This window comes from Macaca nemestrina, chromosome 15 (assembly GCF_043159975.1).
Source record: "Macaca nemestrina isolate mMacNem1 chromosome 15, mMacNem.hap1, whole genome shotgun sequence".
Classification (NCBI taxonomy): Eukaryota; Metazoa; Chordata; class Mammalia; order Primates; family Cercopithecidae; genus Macaca; species Macaca nemestrina.
Genome location: NC_092139.1, coordinates 90507616 through 90523042, shown reverse-complemented (window position 1 = coordinate 90523042; position 15427 = coordinate 90507616). Strand labels below are relative to the sequence as shown.

Below are 15427 nucleotides of genomic sequence, written 5' to 3'. Positions count from 1 at the left end.
CATTTCCTGGTCTCACATGAACTTCAGCATTGTTTATTTCTATGTCCTTAAAACCAATTTGCTCTCTAGTAAAGGTATACAATTAAAGAGTAGAGTGGGACATTATAATCCGTGCATATGTACCTTGTGTAATAATGAAAGCAAGGCATTGTCTCTGTTACCTTGTGTAGTTATTATTTATTAGTTCTCTATGGTTGCAATATTCAGAATCCTTCTTTTCAGCCTTTTTTGGAAAATACGGTAGGATACAGTTAACTCTAGACATCCTACTGTGGAATAGAACAGCTGAATTTATTCCTGTCATCTGAGTGTAATATTGTATCCATTTCCCAGTTCCTGCCCCAACTCCCCAACCCCCAGGCTCTCTTCACGACTGTGGAATGTTCTACTTCTAAGAGATAAAGTCGTTTAGAGAGAAAGTTGATCTCATTCTCACATGCATGAAATCTTGCAGTGTTTGTCTCTCTCTTCCTGGCTCATTTCCTTGAAGGTCATGTCCTCCAGGTTTCTGTATATTGCTGCAGATGACATGGTTTCATGGATTTCTATGGCCAAGGAGGATTCCATTGTGTACTGCAGTTTCTTTATCCCTTTATCTGTGCTTGAACAGGTAGGTTGATTGGATACCTTCGCTATTGTGCATAGTGATTCAGTCGCCATAGGAAGGCTGATATCTCTTCAACATAACAGATTCCATGTGCTTTCTGTGTATAACCAGTGGTGGTATTGGTAGGTGAATGGGTAGTTGTAAAATATTTAAGTCACCTTCCACTGTTCCGCTTCGTGTGTATAGTAATGTACATTCTCACCAATAGTGTATAAAATCTCTTTTTCTGCATTTCTACATTGGCCACTGCCTGTGAATGTATGGGTTTTTTGTTGTTTTTGGTAAGTTTCATTCTAATTAGAGTGAGAGGTATCTGAGTGTGGTTTGCACTTAGACATGTGTGTGAGGATTAGTGAAACTGAGCAACTTCTCTGTGACCTGTCAGTCAATTCCCTGATTACTTTTCAGATGTGCCTGTTCAGGTTCTTTGCCCAGTTTTAGCTTGGGTATTAGGTTGTGTTCATTTTCCGAGTTAGAGTAGTGTTAGTTTCTCATACATGTTAGATTGCAGCCCCTTTCACAGATATGATTCTGCTGAACTTTCTTTCAATCTGTAGGATGCCTTCTTTTTTTTATTATTATTATACTTTATGTTCTAGGGTACATGTGCACAACATGCAGGTTTGTTACATATGTATACATGTGCCATGTTGATGTGCTGCACCTATTAACTCGTCACTTACATTAGGTATATCTCCTATTCTATCCCTCCCCCAACCCCCGAACCCACCACAGGCCCCAGTGTGTGATATTCCCCTTCCTGTGTCCAAGTGTTCTCATTGTTCAGTTCCCACCTATGAGTGAGAACATGCGGTGTTTGGTTTTCTGTTCTTGCAATAGTTTGCTGAGAATGATGGTTTCCACCTGCATCCATGTCCCTACAAAGGACATGAACTCATCAGGATGCCTTCTTTAATGGTTCGTTGTTTCTCTTTCCCATGCGGAAGCTCTAAGATAATGTATAGTCCCATGTGTTTGTGTTCACATTTGCTAGCAGTGATTTTTGTGTCCCATCCAAAAAGAACAAAAAATAAGAAAGAAAAAGTATTGCCAAATCAATTGCATGGTCTAAGGGTTTGTTGCCATAGATAATTTTTGCTTTTGTTTTCTTTCTTTTTTGCAAACTGCATGCATAGATACAAGTTTTGCTGAAATAAACTCCCACTTTTCTTATAGGAGCTTTGTGGCTCCAGGACTGGATTTAAGTGTTTATTTTGTGTTGATTTGGGGGTATCATATTTCAGACCCTGAAATGTTGATTTCTTTGACTTGTTTTTGTCTGATATACCACAGTGGGGCTTGTGTTCAAATTAAGCTGTGGGACATCCTTTAGATACTGGGTTCAAACAATTCTCTCCTTCCTTGATGTTCCCTTAGGGGAGAGGTGTCAGAAAGTCTGGGAAGATCCATAGTGGGAAAAGTTTATCTGTGTTTCCTGGAGACTCATGGCCAGCTCCCTTCTGCACAGGACTTCTGGAGAAGGCCAGCCCTACCACTTGCATAACTACCTCCCATCTCCAGCCCTTCAGTAAATATTTAAGTGATTCATTAAATATTTACAACTTAAAAAAGTAGAGTAACCTGGTGGAACTTGAATTTAACTAGAATTTAAGTTTGAGAGTAACTGGTCAGTAGAACAAGTGACATAGATTGGGTGACATACTGTGGTTTTTAAGTGTTTTTTAGTTTGTTTGTTTTATTTTTTGTTTTCCTTAAACAGAGTTAGCAATAATTAATTTGAATAAAGAAGGAAAACATTAAACAGTTGGCAGGTGTAATGCAAACGCTATTCCATGACTTGTTCAGCCATAGCCTCAATGTGACATGCTAGACTATGAATCCTAAAGACTGGTATACGGTTACTGCACTGGAGTTACTGTTCTCATTCCAACACTATAGAACATTCTGAGTAGTGTTTTAAAATTTTATTTTAACGAAAGTTAAGGAAAAAACCCGTTACTTATACACTAAAGAAAATAAACATAAAATGGTTTCCCGCCTGACATGCAAAACTCCCATGGCCTGATCCTGGCCAGCAGGAGCAGCTGGTGTTGAGGAGTGGGGTCAAGATGTAGCTGAGCTGCAAGCCACCTAGATGTGGTTTCCTGGTGTCACGGTCTGGGTGAAGGATGATGCAGAGCTGGTGTTCTGGCCAGCATCCCAGTGCGGCCCCAGCCACTGCAGGATGTTTCCAGCCTACTGGGATTCGGGCTCCAGCTGACAGGACAGCTTGTGGCTGCAGGACAGAGAGGCAGCTGTGAGGCCACCATGAGCTACACATCAGGTCCCCTCTCATTGCCTGACCAGCTGGAATCCTGGGTCCCCAGCAGTCCCCATGCAACAAGGTTTGATGCTGGCAGTGGAGTCATGGCCATAGGCTCTCTGCTGCTGTCCACAGGAGAGCCTCCTCTAGGCCAGGTGGGGTGGCTGACACCTGTACTGTCAGTACTTTGGGAGGCTGAGGTGGGTGGATTGCTTGAGGCCAGGAGTTTGAGACCAGCCTGGACATCATCGTGAAACCCCATCTGTACCAGAACAACAACAGGAGAACAACCGGACATGGTGGTGGATAGCAGTAGTCCCAGCTGCTTGGGAGGCTGAGGAAGGGCTTGAGCCCAGGAGGCAGATGTTGCAGTGAGCAGAGATGGTAACACTGCAGTGCAGCCTGGGCGACAGAGCCAGACCATGTTAAAAAAAAATGGAGAGCTTTCTCCCACCCTCTGCCCATGTGCCAGGCCCTCACCTCTCCTTGTCACTGAGCTGCTCCATTTTTGAGAAACAGGTGACAAATTTCTCCAGAGGCTGAAGCCTGTAATTCATGGCAGCCACTTGGAGCAGCTGCATTTCCTGCAGAACTCGGACCTCCTAGAGACAGAGGGCAGGATGCTGACAGGGCCTGGGTGGAAGACGCTGAGGGGACCTTTGGCAGGCAGGGAGAAGGGGCTGGTCCCTGGGGCCGTTCTCTGAGGGGGCCCCATGCAGCCCCCAGCCTGTTCTCAGAGTTGGATGTAAATAGCCCCTCCTGCAGGAATTGGTCTTTCATTCCAGTGCCTTTCCCACTTTCCCCACTGGGATAGGTCTCCTTCTCCTGTGTGTGTCAAACCCTCCCAGTAAAACTAAGATGTAGAGGATGGAGCCAGGGAGTGTCCTGCCCAGGGTGGACTGTGACGTCCACATCCCTACCCTCATCCAGTGTGAATGCCCCAGCTGCTCACCATTCTCCTCTTGTTGGTGTTGCCCTGGAAGTCAGATAGAGCCCATCAGAAAGGTCCCTGGCCCACAACGGCCCCACCCCATCCCTTCCTATGCTGCATTACTGCCAGGGCCACCAGGGTCAGGGGATGTGCACATGACACAACGTGAACCTGCCTCAGGCTCCGGGCTCTAGGGCAGTGGGCATGGGAGCTGAGGCTCAGGGACCTTCTGCCCCAACCCTCTGAGATGACAGACAGAGAAACTGAGGTCTCCCTTAGAAAGAAAGTGCTCAGTTACCCTGGAATTGCCTGCCCTTGGAAAGGCTCAATTTCACCCTCCTATTATGGGACTACCCTAGGGAGAGGCTGAGTCCAGCTCAGCCCACACCTCAGCAGCGCTGCAATCAGGCAGCTCTGCAGCTTCACCACTCAGAGATAGGGACTGGTGACTGTCATGGAGCCTCTGTCAGTCAGAGGTAATGAGATGGGCCTGACACCCCCACCCACAGGAGCAGCTATGAGGCTCTCAGGAGAGGAGGTTTTCCAAGGGCTAAGATCTAAGGGCTCCGTCCAGGCCGCTCTCCTCCCAAGCCTCAGGATCCTGGTTCCCAGCCAGACTGCCCCAGGCTCACTCACATCCAGATCATCCGGGATGGCTGAATCCAACCTGTGTAACTCAGTCAGAAAATCCCCCAGGAAGGGGACCACGCCCTGTGCCATGGAGGGGTGGGGAGGTAGGAGGGGTAGTGGTGATGAGTATTGACCCTCAGGTGCTTGCCCAAGGCCCTGTCCCATGAAATCCCATCAGCCCCTGTGTCCCAGAACCCCTGTCCCCAGGTCTCCCAGTTGTAGCAGCCAAAGACCCTCAGCTGCCTTTCCCAATTCCCTGCCTCCTCTATTCCAGCTGACCTCCAAGTCTGGCAATCACTCCTAGTTACCTCTATGGTGGGATTTTAACAAGTCACAAGGTCCTGTGGTCCCAGCCTTACCCTAGGGACACTCTGAGTTCTGCTTTCCCAGACCCTTGCTCTGGTCTCTCCAATGGAGGTTTTCCAGGCCCAGTGGCCATAGGAGGGCAGGGCTGGGGAGGAAGCCCCCGCTGTGTTGATATGGAGGCCTCCAGCTGGTGAGGAAAAGAGCCCTGTCCTCTGATCCCCTGCGGTCCCTCCATGCCACAGTCTCACTCACCTTCTTCTGCCTCTGTAGCCTCATCTGGGCTCTCTGGGGGTTCCTCTCCTGGGTGGCCACCTTAAAGCTCCCCGCCTGCCAGGTGTCAGGTACAGGGACAGTGAGGCTCTCCTCCCTTCCCCCAGTTACACCCCAGCCACTCCACACTTGGATCTCCAGGGACTAGCGTGAGTCACCTGGCACAGTGCTCATACCACTGGCCAGCTCGACACTCCGTGTGTGTGTCACCCAATCATGCAGCCAGGCCTCCCTGAGACTGTTTCCTTTCTGTAAAGAGCCATGAAAACCACAGCTACCTCACAGGACCTCCTGAGTACTGTTTCCTGTAGCTGTTGTCATTGTTCTCCCCCTCATCCCTCTGAGGAAGAACCATTCACGAGCACCCTCCAATTGCTTTCTTTTCTTGAACCTCATTTCCACCCTGTGAGGCCTGCACTACAGGCTCAGCATCCCTTCATTTTCCAGATAAGGAAACAGAGACCAAGAGTGGGCAGTGACTCCCCAGGGCCCCAAAAGAGAAGGCACCTCCTCCCCATCCTGGAGGCTCTGTCTCGGCTGCCCTCACCCCATATCCCAGCACCACCACCCATCAGGGTCTTGTTCTTTGGAGTCTCTGAGTGTCTAGGTCTCCTGCCTTGCAGAGTCGTGATGGGAAAGGGACAGGGCATTTTAGGAGACCTGGTTAAGTGGCACCTGCCTATCTGAGCCCCACTGGAGTCTCTGCCACACAAACTGGGTTTGCACCATGCCAAATCCATGGTTTGGCCTCTCCAGTGATCCCCTAGGGGAGTTCCGTGCACAGAACTCTCTTCCTCCACTCAGGATGTGGCCTCCTGAGGCGACATCTCTCACGGACATGGCAGGGTTTTCCAGAATCCTGGGTGGGGTGGCATGTTGCCTTCTCATTTGCATGGAGGTTTCTGAGATCTGGTCAGGGAGGATCCCCTAGGATTGCATGAATCCCCCAGATACTTGTCATGAGCATGTGTCACTGCTAATTGGTGAGAATCCTGTGACATGACCATTTTTAGATGTCTGCAAAGGGCAGAGTGGGGAGTCCCAGCAAACACATACATCTGTCCTGAGTTTGCCCATTGGGACCCATCGCTGGGCAGTCTACTGGACTCCCTGGCATATGAGCTTCCTCTGTTGTGGTTCCCTCTTTCCCCCAGTGTGGACTGCAGTCCCTGCCCATGGAGGTGCGCTGCAGACAGAAGCAGCAGCGGAGGCCTGGCTTCCTGAGGAATTGCTGCCAGTTTGAGGAAGAAGGAAAGTCCCACCTACCATGACCACCCCCCAGCCTGGAGGAAGCTCCATGCCAGCAGCATGGACCAGCATGGGAGCCAGAGTCCTGCTAATGCTGCAGCTCATCACCCTCACTCAGAAGCCCAGCAGCCATTGCCACATCCCATTTCCAGGGCCTGCTGCCCCCGTGCCCCCACGTGCCCATCGACCCACACACCTCTCCTCCTGTTTGCCCAAAGTAGGCATGGAGGGAATTTTTCAAGTCCACTTTTAGTAGGTAAGTCAAAACATTACAAAATAACCACTGCACACCGGGATCAATGCCCTTCCAAACTCACTCTTTCCTCTGACCCTTAAACACTTGTCCCACATCTCCCAGACTCCACTGTACCTTGATCAGCAGGTCCCTCTTCACTGCAGTGTCTTTTTTGCAGAGTTCTTTTAGATATTTTGAGCTTTTGCTATTGATAGAAGAAAGAAAAAAGGATAAATTTGGGAATCACGGGGGAGATTTGTGAATTCCAATCCCTTTTGTTTGAAAACCCAGTGAATCTCAGCTTCCTGCGTGAGAGTTTCCAGTGGGGTCATCTGATGACAAGGGCTCCAGAGGACCAGGGTGGGACTGTCATGCTCCTCCCCTGGCCCATCTCCACTTCACATGAGCCCTGCGTGTTCACAGTTAACTTCCAGCTGGACACAGTTCCACTGCTGGGTACAAACACCTGAAAGCCTCCAGTTGGCTCCAGTCTGTTCCTGATGGTTAAAAAACCTTACTCCTGAGTTAGAAATCCTGCCTAGGAGTCCAGGGCAGCTTAGTGACCACACCCACCAGCCCATCCCTGCCTCCAGCGTCCCTGTTCTCCAAGAACTTTTCAGAGTCGTTGAGGGCACATGGGGAGACCTATGGGTCCCTAAGTCAACACTGGTGCTCCCGTGGAGGGAGCTCCTCACCTGGACACTCCTGCCCACGTCTTGTGTAGCCGATGTATTGGGTTGCTGCGCAGAGCAGAGACGATGGCGTGCACCGAGGAGAAGTTGTTGAGGCGTAGGCACTCCTGGAGAGGGAAGAGTGAGCTGTGAGGTCTAGAGTTGGAGTCCAACCCACTTCAGCCTCAGCCCCCTCTGCTGAGATCTCCCTTCCTGAATGAAGCAGAGGCCCAGGGAGCCTCAGGAGGGTACACCTGGGGCTGAGTGAATGTCACTCATCTAGAAAGATTTCAGTTCAACCCAAGGAAGATCCCAGGTCAGACGTGAGCAACCACCACTGGGCCATGGGGGTCAAGGTCAGGGAAGCTCAGAGAAGAAGGGCCTAGGGGATGTGTAGGGCTCAGGCTAGAGATACAGATGCCAATCTTGAAAGCCGATGGAGGAGAAGAGGCAGTTCCCCATTTTTAAAGAGGGAATCCCAAGGCCCAACCATGGCTTACCCTGGCCACCTTGATCCAGTGCTCCACCACCCTGGCCCTATCCTGGACCCTCATGCTGTGGTCCCCGAGGCAGGAGGTGGTGACACAGTTGGCGAGCCTGTTGAAGTGTGCAATGGTGGCACAAACTGTGGGTGCCACGTGCTCACTCCCCTTCTGATGTCGTTGGCCCCAGATGGAGCCCAAGCATTCGTAGAGCTCCACCTTCTTGAACAGATCCTTTGGGGAAGGAGGAGAGTGTCATGGACACAGCACACCCCAGCTCAGAGTCACCCACAGTCCCAGGCAGGGACTGAGCTCACAGTCATCCACAGTCTCTGGCAGGAACCGAGCTTGAGCTCAGAAAGCTTTAAAATATGCTCCAGACTTGTGGGAGTCCCTGGGTTTGGTTTTCTGCCCACCGAGGGCCCTGAATGCATCATGTCCCAGAAACCAACAAGGGTGGGAAGAGAGAGTGACATTTTCTCCCAGGCCATCCTCACTTCAAGAACTAGAAGGTGGCTCAGGCCTCCCCATCCTGAGGCCTCATCTTCCTCCCATCCCAATCAGCCCTCTACTCCTTCTCTCCCTACTGGTGCAGTTTCCTTGCAGCAGCTGCAACCTTGGGCTCTGTTTGGGTGTCTGCCATAGAATCTAGTATGCATCAGGTACCTAATAAGTGCTGAGGGTAGTGAGGCTCCTGAGCAGCTGGGTGAGTGACCCATGGCCCTGCCTGCCCCTCAGTGATCACCTGCCCTGTCCTGCTTTCTGTCCATCCCCCGTCATTCAGTCTGCACAGTCACTCTGTGCAGCTGGCACGGGTGATTTCCCATCTCTGCTGTCCACATGCAGACAGGGAAGGCTTGTGGGTGAGGAAACTCATCCAGATCCCATGGTTGGTAAGCAGTGGGGCTGAAATTGGACCCAGGGCATTGGCCGCTCCTCAGAGACAGGCTGGTCTGAGATAGCTGGTGCCAGAGGCACAGCCTGCAAAGCCCAGCTGCTCACCGCATCCATAAGGGTCAGCTGCTCAGCCAGCAGCCTGGGAGGGAAGGTCGTGATGTCCGGCAGGTCCTCAGTGTGTTGGCTCTGGACAGTCCCGGGACAGGGACAGGGTGACTCTGGGGCTGACTGTGGCTCCAGCACTGTTCCTGGAGGGGGCCCTTCCCCTGGTGCTGATGCTGATGCTGATGCTGAATGTAGATATCCTGGTGCATCCAGGGCTACAGGTGACTCTGGCTCCAGAGCAGGCCGCAGGTCCGCCAGCAGTGGTGGTGCTGGCTCCAGGGCCAGCATTGTTAATGCATGTTGCCCAGGAGGTGGAGCAGGATCTGGAAAAGGAGAAAAGGTCACCATTGCAGTCACTCTTCACTGGGATTTCCAAGTATAGAAATGCCTGGATGGAATTTAAGGGAATTATAGCCCCAAAACACCACCCCCAGAAAGTCTTCTCACCATCTGGCTTGGCCTCCTTGGGCTCCGGAAGCACCAACTGGCCTAGGACAATTTCCTGATGGTCCTCCACGCCCAGTCCAGGCCAGGCGAAGGTCCTGAAGGCCAGCTTTATCCAGAAAGATGACCGTTGCAGGGCCTGGCAGCAAACTGAGGTGTTTTCAGGGGGCCAGGTGAACAAAATGGAGGTGGTGGTGCTGGTGATGGAGTGGACAGCTGAGTCAGAGGCCTGGCCTTCTCCCACACAACCCTCCAGGGCACCCTTGCGTGGTTCTGGGTCCCTGGCCTCTTGCTGCCTGTGTAGAGGACAGCCCCACCCTACCCCAAGCCATCAGTGCTGTCCTGGATGGGGCAGACCTGGCCATGCAACAGGGCTCTACAGACCCTTGTGTGCCCCGGCGTCCCACTGACATTCTCTTTCCAATGGCCCTGGAGCACAGCACTGTGCACCTGGGCACTCAAGACTGCAGCTCCAGGCAGATTTGTGAGCAGCTTGCTCATCAAAGCTCCAGCTTTGGTTCCCCTGGTCCTGGGGTTAGGAGGGTAGGGGCAGATGTTGGGTGGAGGAGGACAGGGAGAGCTGGGAAGCCACAGTGCTGGGGATGGGTCTCTCAGTGGCCACTTGTGGCCCCAGCCTCACCTCTCCTTTGCAGGAGACCTAAGTCTCCATTTACAGAACTCACTATTTGCTTCTTGCAGGGGAAGTTCCCAAATGTCAGCCTTGTTGTGGGAATTATAAGACATGAACCCCAGGGCTCCTTTATTCTCTCCCCAGCCAGAGTCCACATATTTCCCCCCATGTTTTGTGGGTGAAGAGGCCTTTCAGAACCCTAAGTCCCCCCAGTTTATACTTGTTGGGCTCCGTCATTCTAGTCAGGATCTGGGAGGATGCCACCATACGTAGAGGAGGCCATGAGGGTTTCCCCTCTTAACATTCTGTAGATATGATTTGTTTATTCTGTCTACTGTGAGCACCTGACTCTGAGTAGAATTGAGGCCCAGGGATTGTCATCTGCCTTGTTTATGAAATTAGGCCAAGTCACAAGAAGAACGATGCACAAATGAGGTGTTTTGTATGTATGTGTTGAATGAGTGAACCCCAACCATTGGAGAACCCAGTGAGCCTCTCCAGATGTCTGAGTGGGCCTGTGGCTCCTTTTTCAGCATGAAGGGACCCCTCTTCTGTCTGTGTCAAGGAGAAAGTCCAGCCAGAAGGAAACGCAGACATCCTTTAGCAATGCCATTGCAGACTTGCTTTGTATGTGCCTTTCCAAACAGCAAGAGAGATGGGCCATTGCGGCAGAATGCTGAGAGCTGCTTCAGTGAGTGGGAAGAGAAAAGTAATAAACATGAATCACAGCACCCACAGCAGATTGTCCAGAGTTTTAGGCTCTAGGGACCCCTTTGTTTGCTGTGTCTTAGATCATTCAGTCCCTACAAGAGCCCTGTGAGCTTCATCTTCTCATTACTCCCTGTTCCACAGGAGCCAACTGAGGCTCCAAGAGGTGCATCTTCAAGACACAGCCAGTAGGGGACAGAGGCACCTCCATGCCTTGGAGAGGATGGACACTCACCTTCTAACCAGTAGTTCCAAAAAGTGTGGCACGGTGATAAAGTCCCAGGAGGGACCCAGGCAGGTGGCATAGGAGGAGATGGGTTTAGTTAGAAAGGCTGGAACCAGGGACTCCAATAGCTTCTCCCCTGTGCTGGGCTGGAAAGTTGGCATCCTGCAGATCTCATTTTCATACTAGGGGGACAAGGAGGGACATGGGAGTCAGTGTAACACCATGAACCACCACAGGACCGGGCTCTGGTAATCACTCCAAGAAGCATCAACCCTTCAGGGACTTGTGCATGTGGAGACCCTGGGTGCCCATGGTGAAAAGGGTTCTAGGCTTTCAAGGTAAAATTGCATGTGAGGATGGAGAAGGATAAAATGATTCATGCCTTCAAGGCATCGGCACGGTGAATGTCAGCTGTGGGGCAATAGCACCCTCTGTATCAACAGCCTGCATGAAGAGCATCATCCCTGCAATCCTCAAAAATCACCCTCATGGTGGAGAAGAGGAGATGCGGGGTTTTGGATGTCAGATGCTTGCTCAGCAGCACCCGGGTCAGAGGAGAGCACCTTCCACAGGGAGGACTGGATGAAATTCCCTCTAGGCCACCTGAGGCTCCGCTTCTGTATGGAAGGGAAGGGCCTGGGGAGGTCTCATCCACTCCTTATTTTAGTGACAGCGCACCAGACAAGATGCTCTAGAAGAAGCCTTTGACTTAAAAGTATATGATTGTTTTTGTTCTTTAACACGAATGTGAATCTGGAGAAACAGCTATGGCCATCCCAGCCCTGGCCAAGGGGAAAATGCCGGAAGACTCCAGGGTGGGAGGAAGCGCATCCCAACGCCTAGGATCTGCCAGGTGGCTTGTGGAAGAGAAAACGCAGGCAGGTATTGAAACCGGGAAAGGTTACGGAAATGTAGGTTTGAAACTGGAAATGAAACAAGGTAATTTTCTCTGCTACACAGACAGCAGATTGGCAGAAAGTTAAGAGCATGTTAGTATTCAGGGGAGGTTGTGTTCAAAGAAGCAGCTACCTTCAGAGGCTGCTGGTGACCGTGTGAGCAGCTGGAGCCCTTTTGGAAAGTCAGCTGGCTAGAGCTGTTGAAACTTGCTATCTGCACATCCTTTCACCCAGATTTCCCTTTCCCGGGTGTGTGTCTTCCGCAGGGGATTTGTGTATTTTATGGGTTGAATTGTGTCCCCTCCCCCAAATGTAACTGTTTCTATTCTCAACCCCAGAGACTCAGAATGTGACTGTGTTGGGACACAGAGTTCTCCAAGAGGTAATTCAGGTGAAGTGAGTTCATTAGGGTGGCCCCTAATTTAATATGCCTGGGGTTCTTACAAGGAGAGGTGGGCAGCGCACAGAGAAGTTCAAGAGAAGACCCTGTGCTGACCGAGATAGAAGTCAGCCATCTCCACGGCAAGGAGAGAGGCCCAGACAAACCACCCCAGACTGACAGCTTGACATTGGGCTTCCAGTCTCCAGAATTGTGAGGAACCAGATTTCTGTGGTTAAGCCCTTCAGTCAGCATGGCATGTTATGGCAGCCCTGGGAAACTGCTCCAGCCTATTAGGACACACTTAGGATTATGCTGCCTATAGAAAGGCTGCCTAGATAGGGAATTTTATCATGACAGGCTCCACCAGCACTGAGAGGCTGACCCACTGTGGAACAGGGCCTCCGTTAAGGAATATTACAGTGACATGCGAGGGTGCAGCTCCTGCCCAGTGGGTCTGCAGGGATGCGTTCTCTGAGATGACACTTTAAAGACAGATGCATAGAGTAGCTTCACCTTCTTTTGTTGTAATCACCACCCCCCCAACTCGTTTGTGTAGAAGTGGTGGATTTTAAGTCCTGGAAGAGGTCGGCAGGGCAGAGGAGCTGCCTGTTGCCGGAGATACACTTAGGGTGGGGAGTTAAAATGACAACAGTATGAGTATGTTTCTACAGTGTTACCATTGTACCCAATTCTTATAGCAACATGCTGGGATACTCCTGGCATAGTATAAAGCGAAAACAGAAGGATTTTCTCTGATCTTCCTCTGATAGGTGAAAGGGACTTTGCCTGTAACCAAGTTGCCACTGGGGACTAATGGCAGCCAGATTCCTTTGGGAGAGGACAGTGGCTCACTCAAGTGTGAAAGCCCTAGGACAGAGCCTAGCGAGTCCCCATATTCGTATTTGAGTCCTGGGTCCACCCTGGTTTTCTGGAGTCCCTGTCTATGGAGACCCTTCTGTGCCCAATCTCACCCCAGACCAGCACTGGCCGTGGTTGGTAGCAGGGGGCCCCTGCCCTTCTTTGAAGAAGATGGAGAAATGGAATCCATCCAACAGCTCCTGCTTGATCTGCTGTGTGGAGCTCTGCAAAGAGAGTGCCCGAGAGCCGGGCCAAGAGGTGTCAGTGGCCTGTCTGGCTGACCCCATAGTGGGATACCCCATTAGAACTCCTCCCTGGCGCCCCCTTCCGCAACAGGATTTGGCACATAGGAGCATTTATATAGACCTCCAGCCAGAGGATGTTGACGTCTCTGGCAGATGAAGCTTGAGGTCTTGGGATTCAGATCTGAGCAGACAAACTATGTCCTCGAAACTCACCTTCCCATCCTGAAGGCATGGCCTGGGCTGTGAACCTGACATACCTATCAGGCTCCAAACCCCCAACAACCTACCTGCTCCTGTCCAGGGAGGGCCCCTCTTCTCCTGTTTCCCCCAAACACATGGGGAGGGGCTCAGCGCTGCCCTGATGGACACAGCTGAGGCCTGGCCTGGATGGGCCTGCCCTGGGTCCTGTGTTACCTGTGGGTGCCTTCTGGCAAATGGCCAGAGGCGTCGAGGGTGAGGGTTGAACCAATGTCTATATTCTCGAGAAAGACTCTCATTTTGGCCTCTTCTGCGACGAGGAGGTCGGCAGCACGTCGGGACACAGCAAGAGAACATGTTGTTCCCTTGGGTGTCAACTAACAACTGAGCTGGAAATGGGGCTGTGTGTATAATATGGGTGCCTAGTTACCAGAATTCTAAGTTCTGTTGGGGTCTGTCAGCAAGGAAGTGAGGTCACATCTTGTAGGTTCCATCCTGTAAGCTCCTCCTTTCCATAAGACCTACTCAAAGGCCTCATTGGGCTTCTGGCCGCTCACCCTCCCCCATCAACTCCTTACCTTTCACCATTATGCCAAAGTGTGCCCCTTCGGCACCTTGGGAAGACCTGGATGTAACCAGGGTCCCAGTTTTAAGGAGACAGTTCTGGGTCAAACAACCTTTATCTTAGCAGTTGTGAGACCCTAGAGAACTCCTTTGGTGTTTTGGGGCCTTCCCAGCATGCACAATGGGGGTTATGCTAGCATCTCCTTCCTAGGGAACTCATGAGGTGTGTTTGAGATAGATCTTATAAAACTCATGATGTGATGTTCCCTGTAGATATTGCACACAGTTACAGATGGAAGAAATACAAGAAGCGTTGAGAGGTAGCATGCAATACAACTCCAGTGGGCCTGGGGTCCACAGTGTGGTCTCAGGAGAAGACACTTTTGCTCTGGGCCTCGTCTTTCATGATGCACCAGTAGAGGTTGAGATTAAATGAAATTCAGACATCCTCCTCCTCTGACATTTCACCTTCCAGTGCCTTCCCATTTTATTTAGACCCAGACCCTGTGCCCCATCTCAGCCGAGGGTGGGCAGCATCCACAAAGACAGCACTGAGGGCTTAGTGACTCCCTTCTGAATGATGGAATAGGACACACATGATGGAATCGCACTTCTGGGGTAGTTCAGGATGTTACAACAAAGAGCCATAGCCTGGGGAGCTCATCAAAAACAGAATTATGTTTCTCCCAGTTCTGGAGGCTGGAAGTTGGATATCAGGGTACCAGCCTGGTCAGGCTTTAGTGAAGTCTCCTGCCACATTCACTGAGCTTTTACAATGCTGTCCTTTCTTTGGAGGACGGCTCAAATTTAGGAGCATGGGTAGACCTCCATTCAAAGCCCAGCTCCCACTTGTAGCTTGGTGACCATGAGGAAGTCATAGAACATCCCTGTGCCTGTTTTCTCCTCTGAGAAATGGTGTTAGTGAGAATTGCTTCCCTTTTTAATCACAGAAAATAAAGCATGCAAAGAAGTTAACTCGGTGCCATTGGGCAGAGAGTGAGAGGCCAGCAAACCAGAGAGATCAACTTGCCCACATCAGTGGTGAGGAGTGGGGAGAGTGGGTGAGGCTGGGGCAGGAAGCAGGCCAGCCTGCCAGAGCCCAGGAACAGGTGAAGGGCAAGAGTGAGCTCCTCACCCTGAATTCTCAGGGGACACAGACATGCAGGGCCTATGGGGAGCACAATCCTGAGGGCTGCCCTCCTTCCCCTGGCTTCCTCCATATCCGACGTGGTCCCAGGGCCCCTCTCCCTGTGTTTCCTCTCTGCTCTGCTGTCTTCCTGGCTGCCCTCCCAGGACTCATTTTTGGCCCTGGTCAGGTGGAGTCTTGAGGTAACTATAGGCCTGTTAATAACTCCTCTGAGGTTCAACCCGCCGTTTGTTGAGACCTTTGAGCTTAGTCAGAGACCTCCACCCGCTGGGACCTGAGAGAAGGCTGGAGGGAGCTGACAGTGCAATGGCGGTTTTCCCTGGGGCTGCCGCTCCGGGACCCACTGGCAGGTATCTGCCAAATTCGAGCTTTCTTTTGGGTCTCTGGGGTTCTGAGGTGTGATTTTCCCTCTGAAGATAGGCTGAGTCCCTGGTGGGTGCCTTAGCCTCAGAAATGGGTCCCCCTGAGCTGGGAGCTGTGCTC

General features: G+C 51.3%; 1 protein-coding gene and 1 pseudogene across 3 annotated transcripts; one reads left to right on the top strand and one right to left on the bottom strand.

The window, feature by feature from the left end:
* The window catches only part of LOC105498473 (glutathione hydrolase 5 proenzyme-like), a 63023-nt pseudogene that overhangs the window by 21806 nt on the left and 25790 nt on the right, over positions 1 to 15427 (top strand).
* On the bottom strand, positions 2518 to 13590 carry LOC139358684 (ral-GDS-related protein-like). Of its 3 annotated transcripts, XM_071080133.1 has the most exons (13): positions 13450 to 13590; positions 12904 to 13014; positions 10664 to 10836; positions 9093 to 9286; positions 8646 to 8968; positions 7662 to 7877; positions 7186 to 7289; positions 6626 to 6695; positions 4990 to 5064; positions 4438 to 4512; positions 3823 to 3846; positions 3351 to 3472; positions 2518 to 2843 (listed from the first exon to the last, which is right to left on the bottom strand). In XM_071080133.1, the coding sequence occupies exons 1-13, from the start codon at positions 13588 to 13590 to the stop codon at positions 2804 to 2806; spliced, it is 1668 nt and encodes a 555-aa protein (XP_070936234.1). In that variant the 3' UTR covers positions 2518 to 2803. The 3 variants fall into 3 exon arrangements, with proteins under 3 accessions (XP_070936234.1, XP_070936236.1, XP_070936235.1); XM_071080134.1 differs by lacking the exon at positions 4438 to 4512 and having other exon boundaries at positions 2653 to 2843; XM_071080135.1 differs by lacking the exons at positions 10664 to 10836; positions 12904 to 13014; positions 13450 to 13590 and adding an exon at positions 9412 to 9590.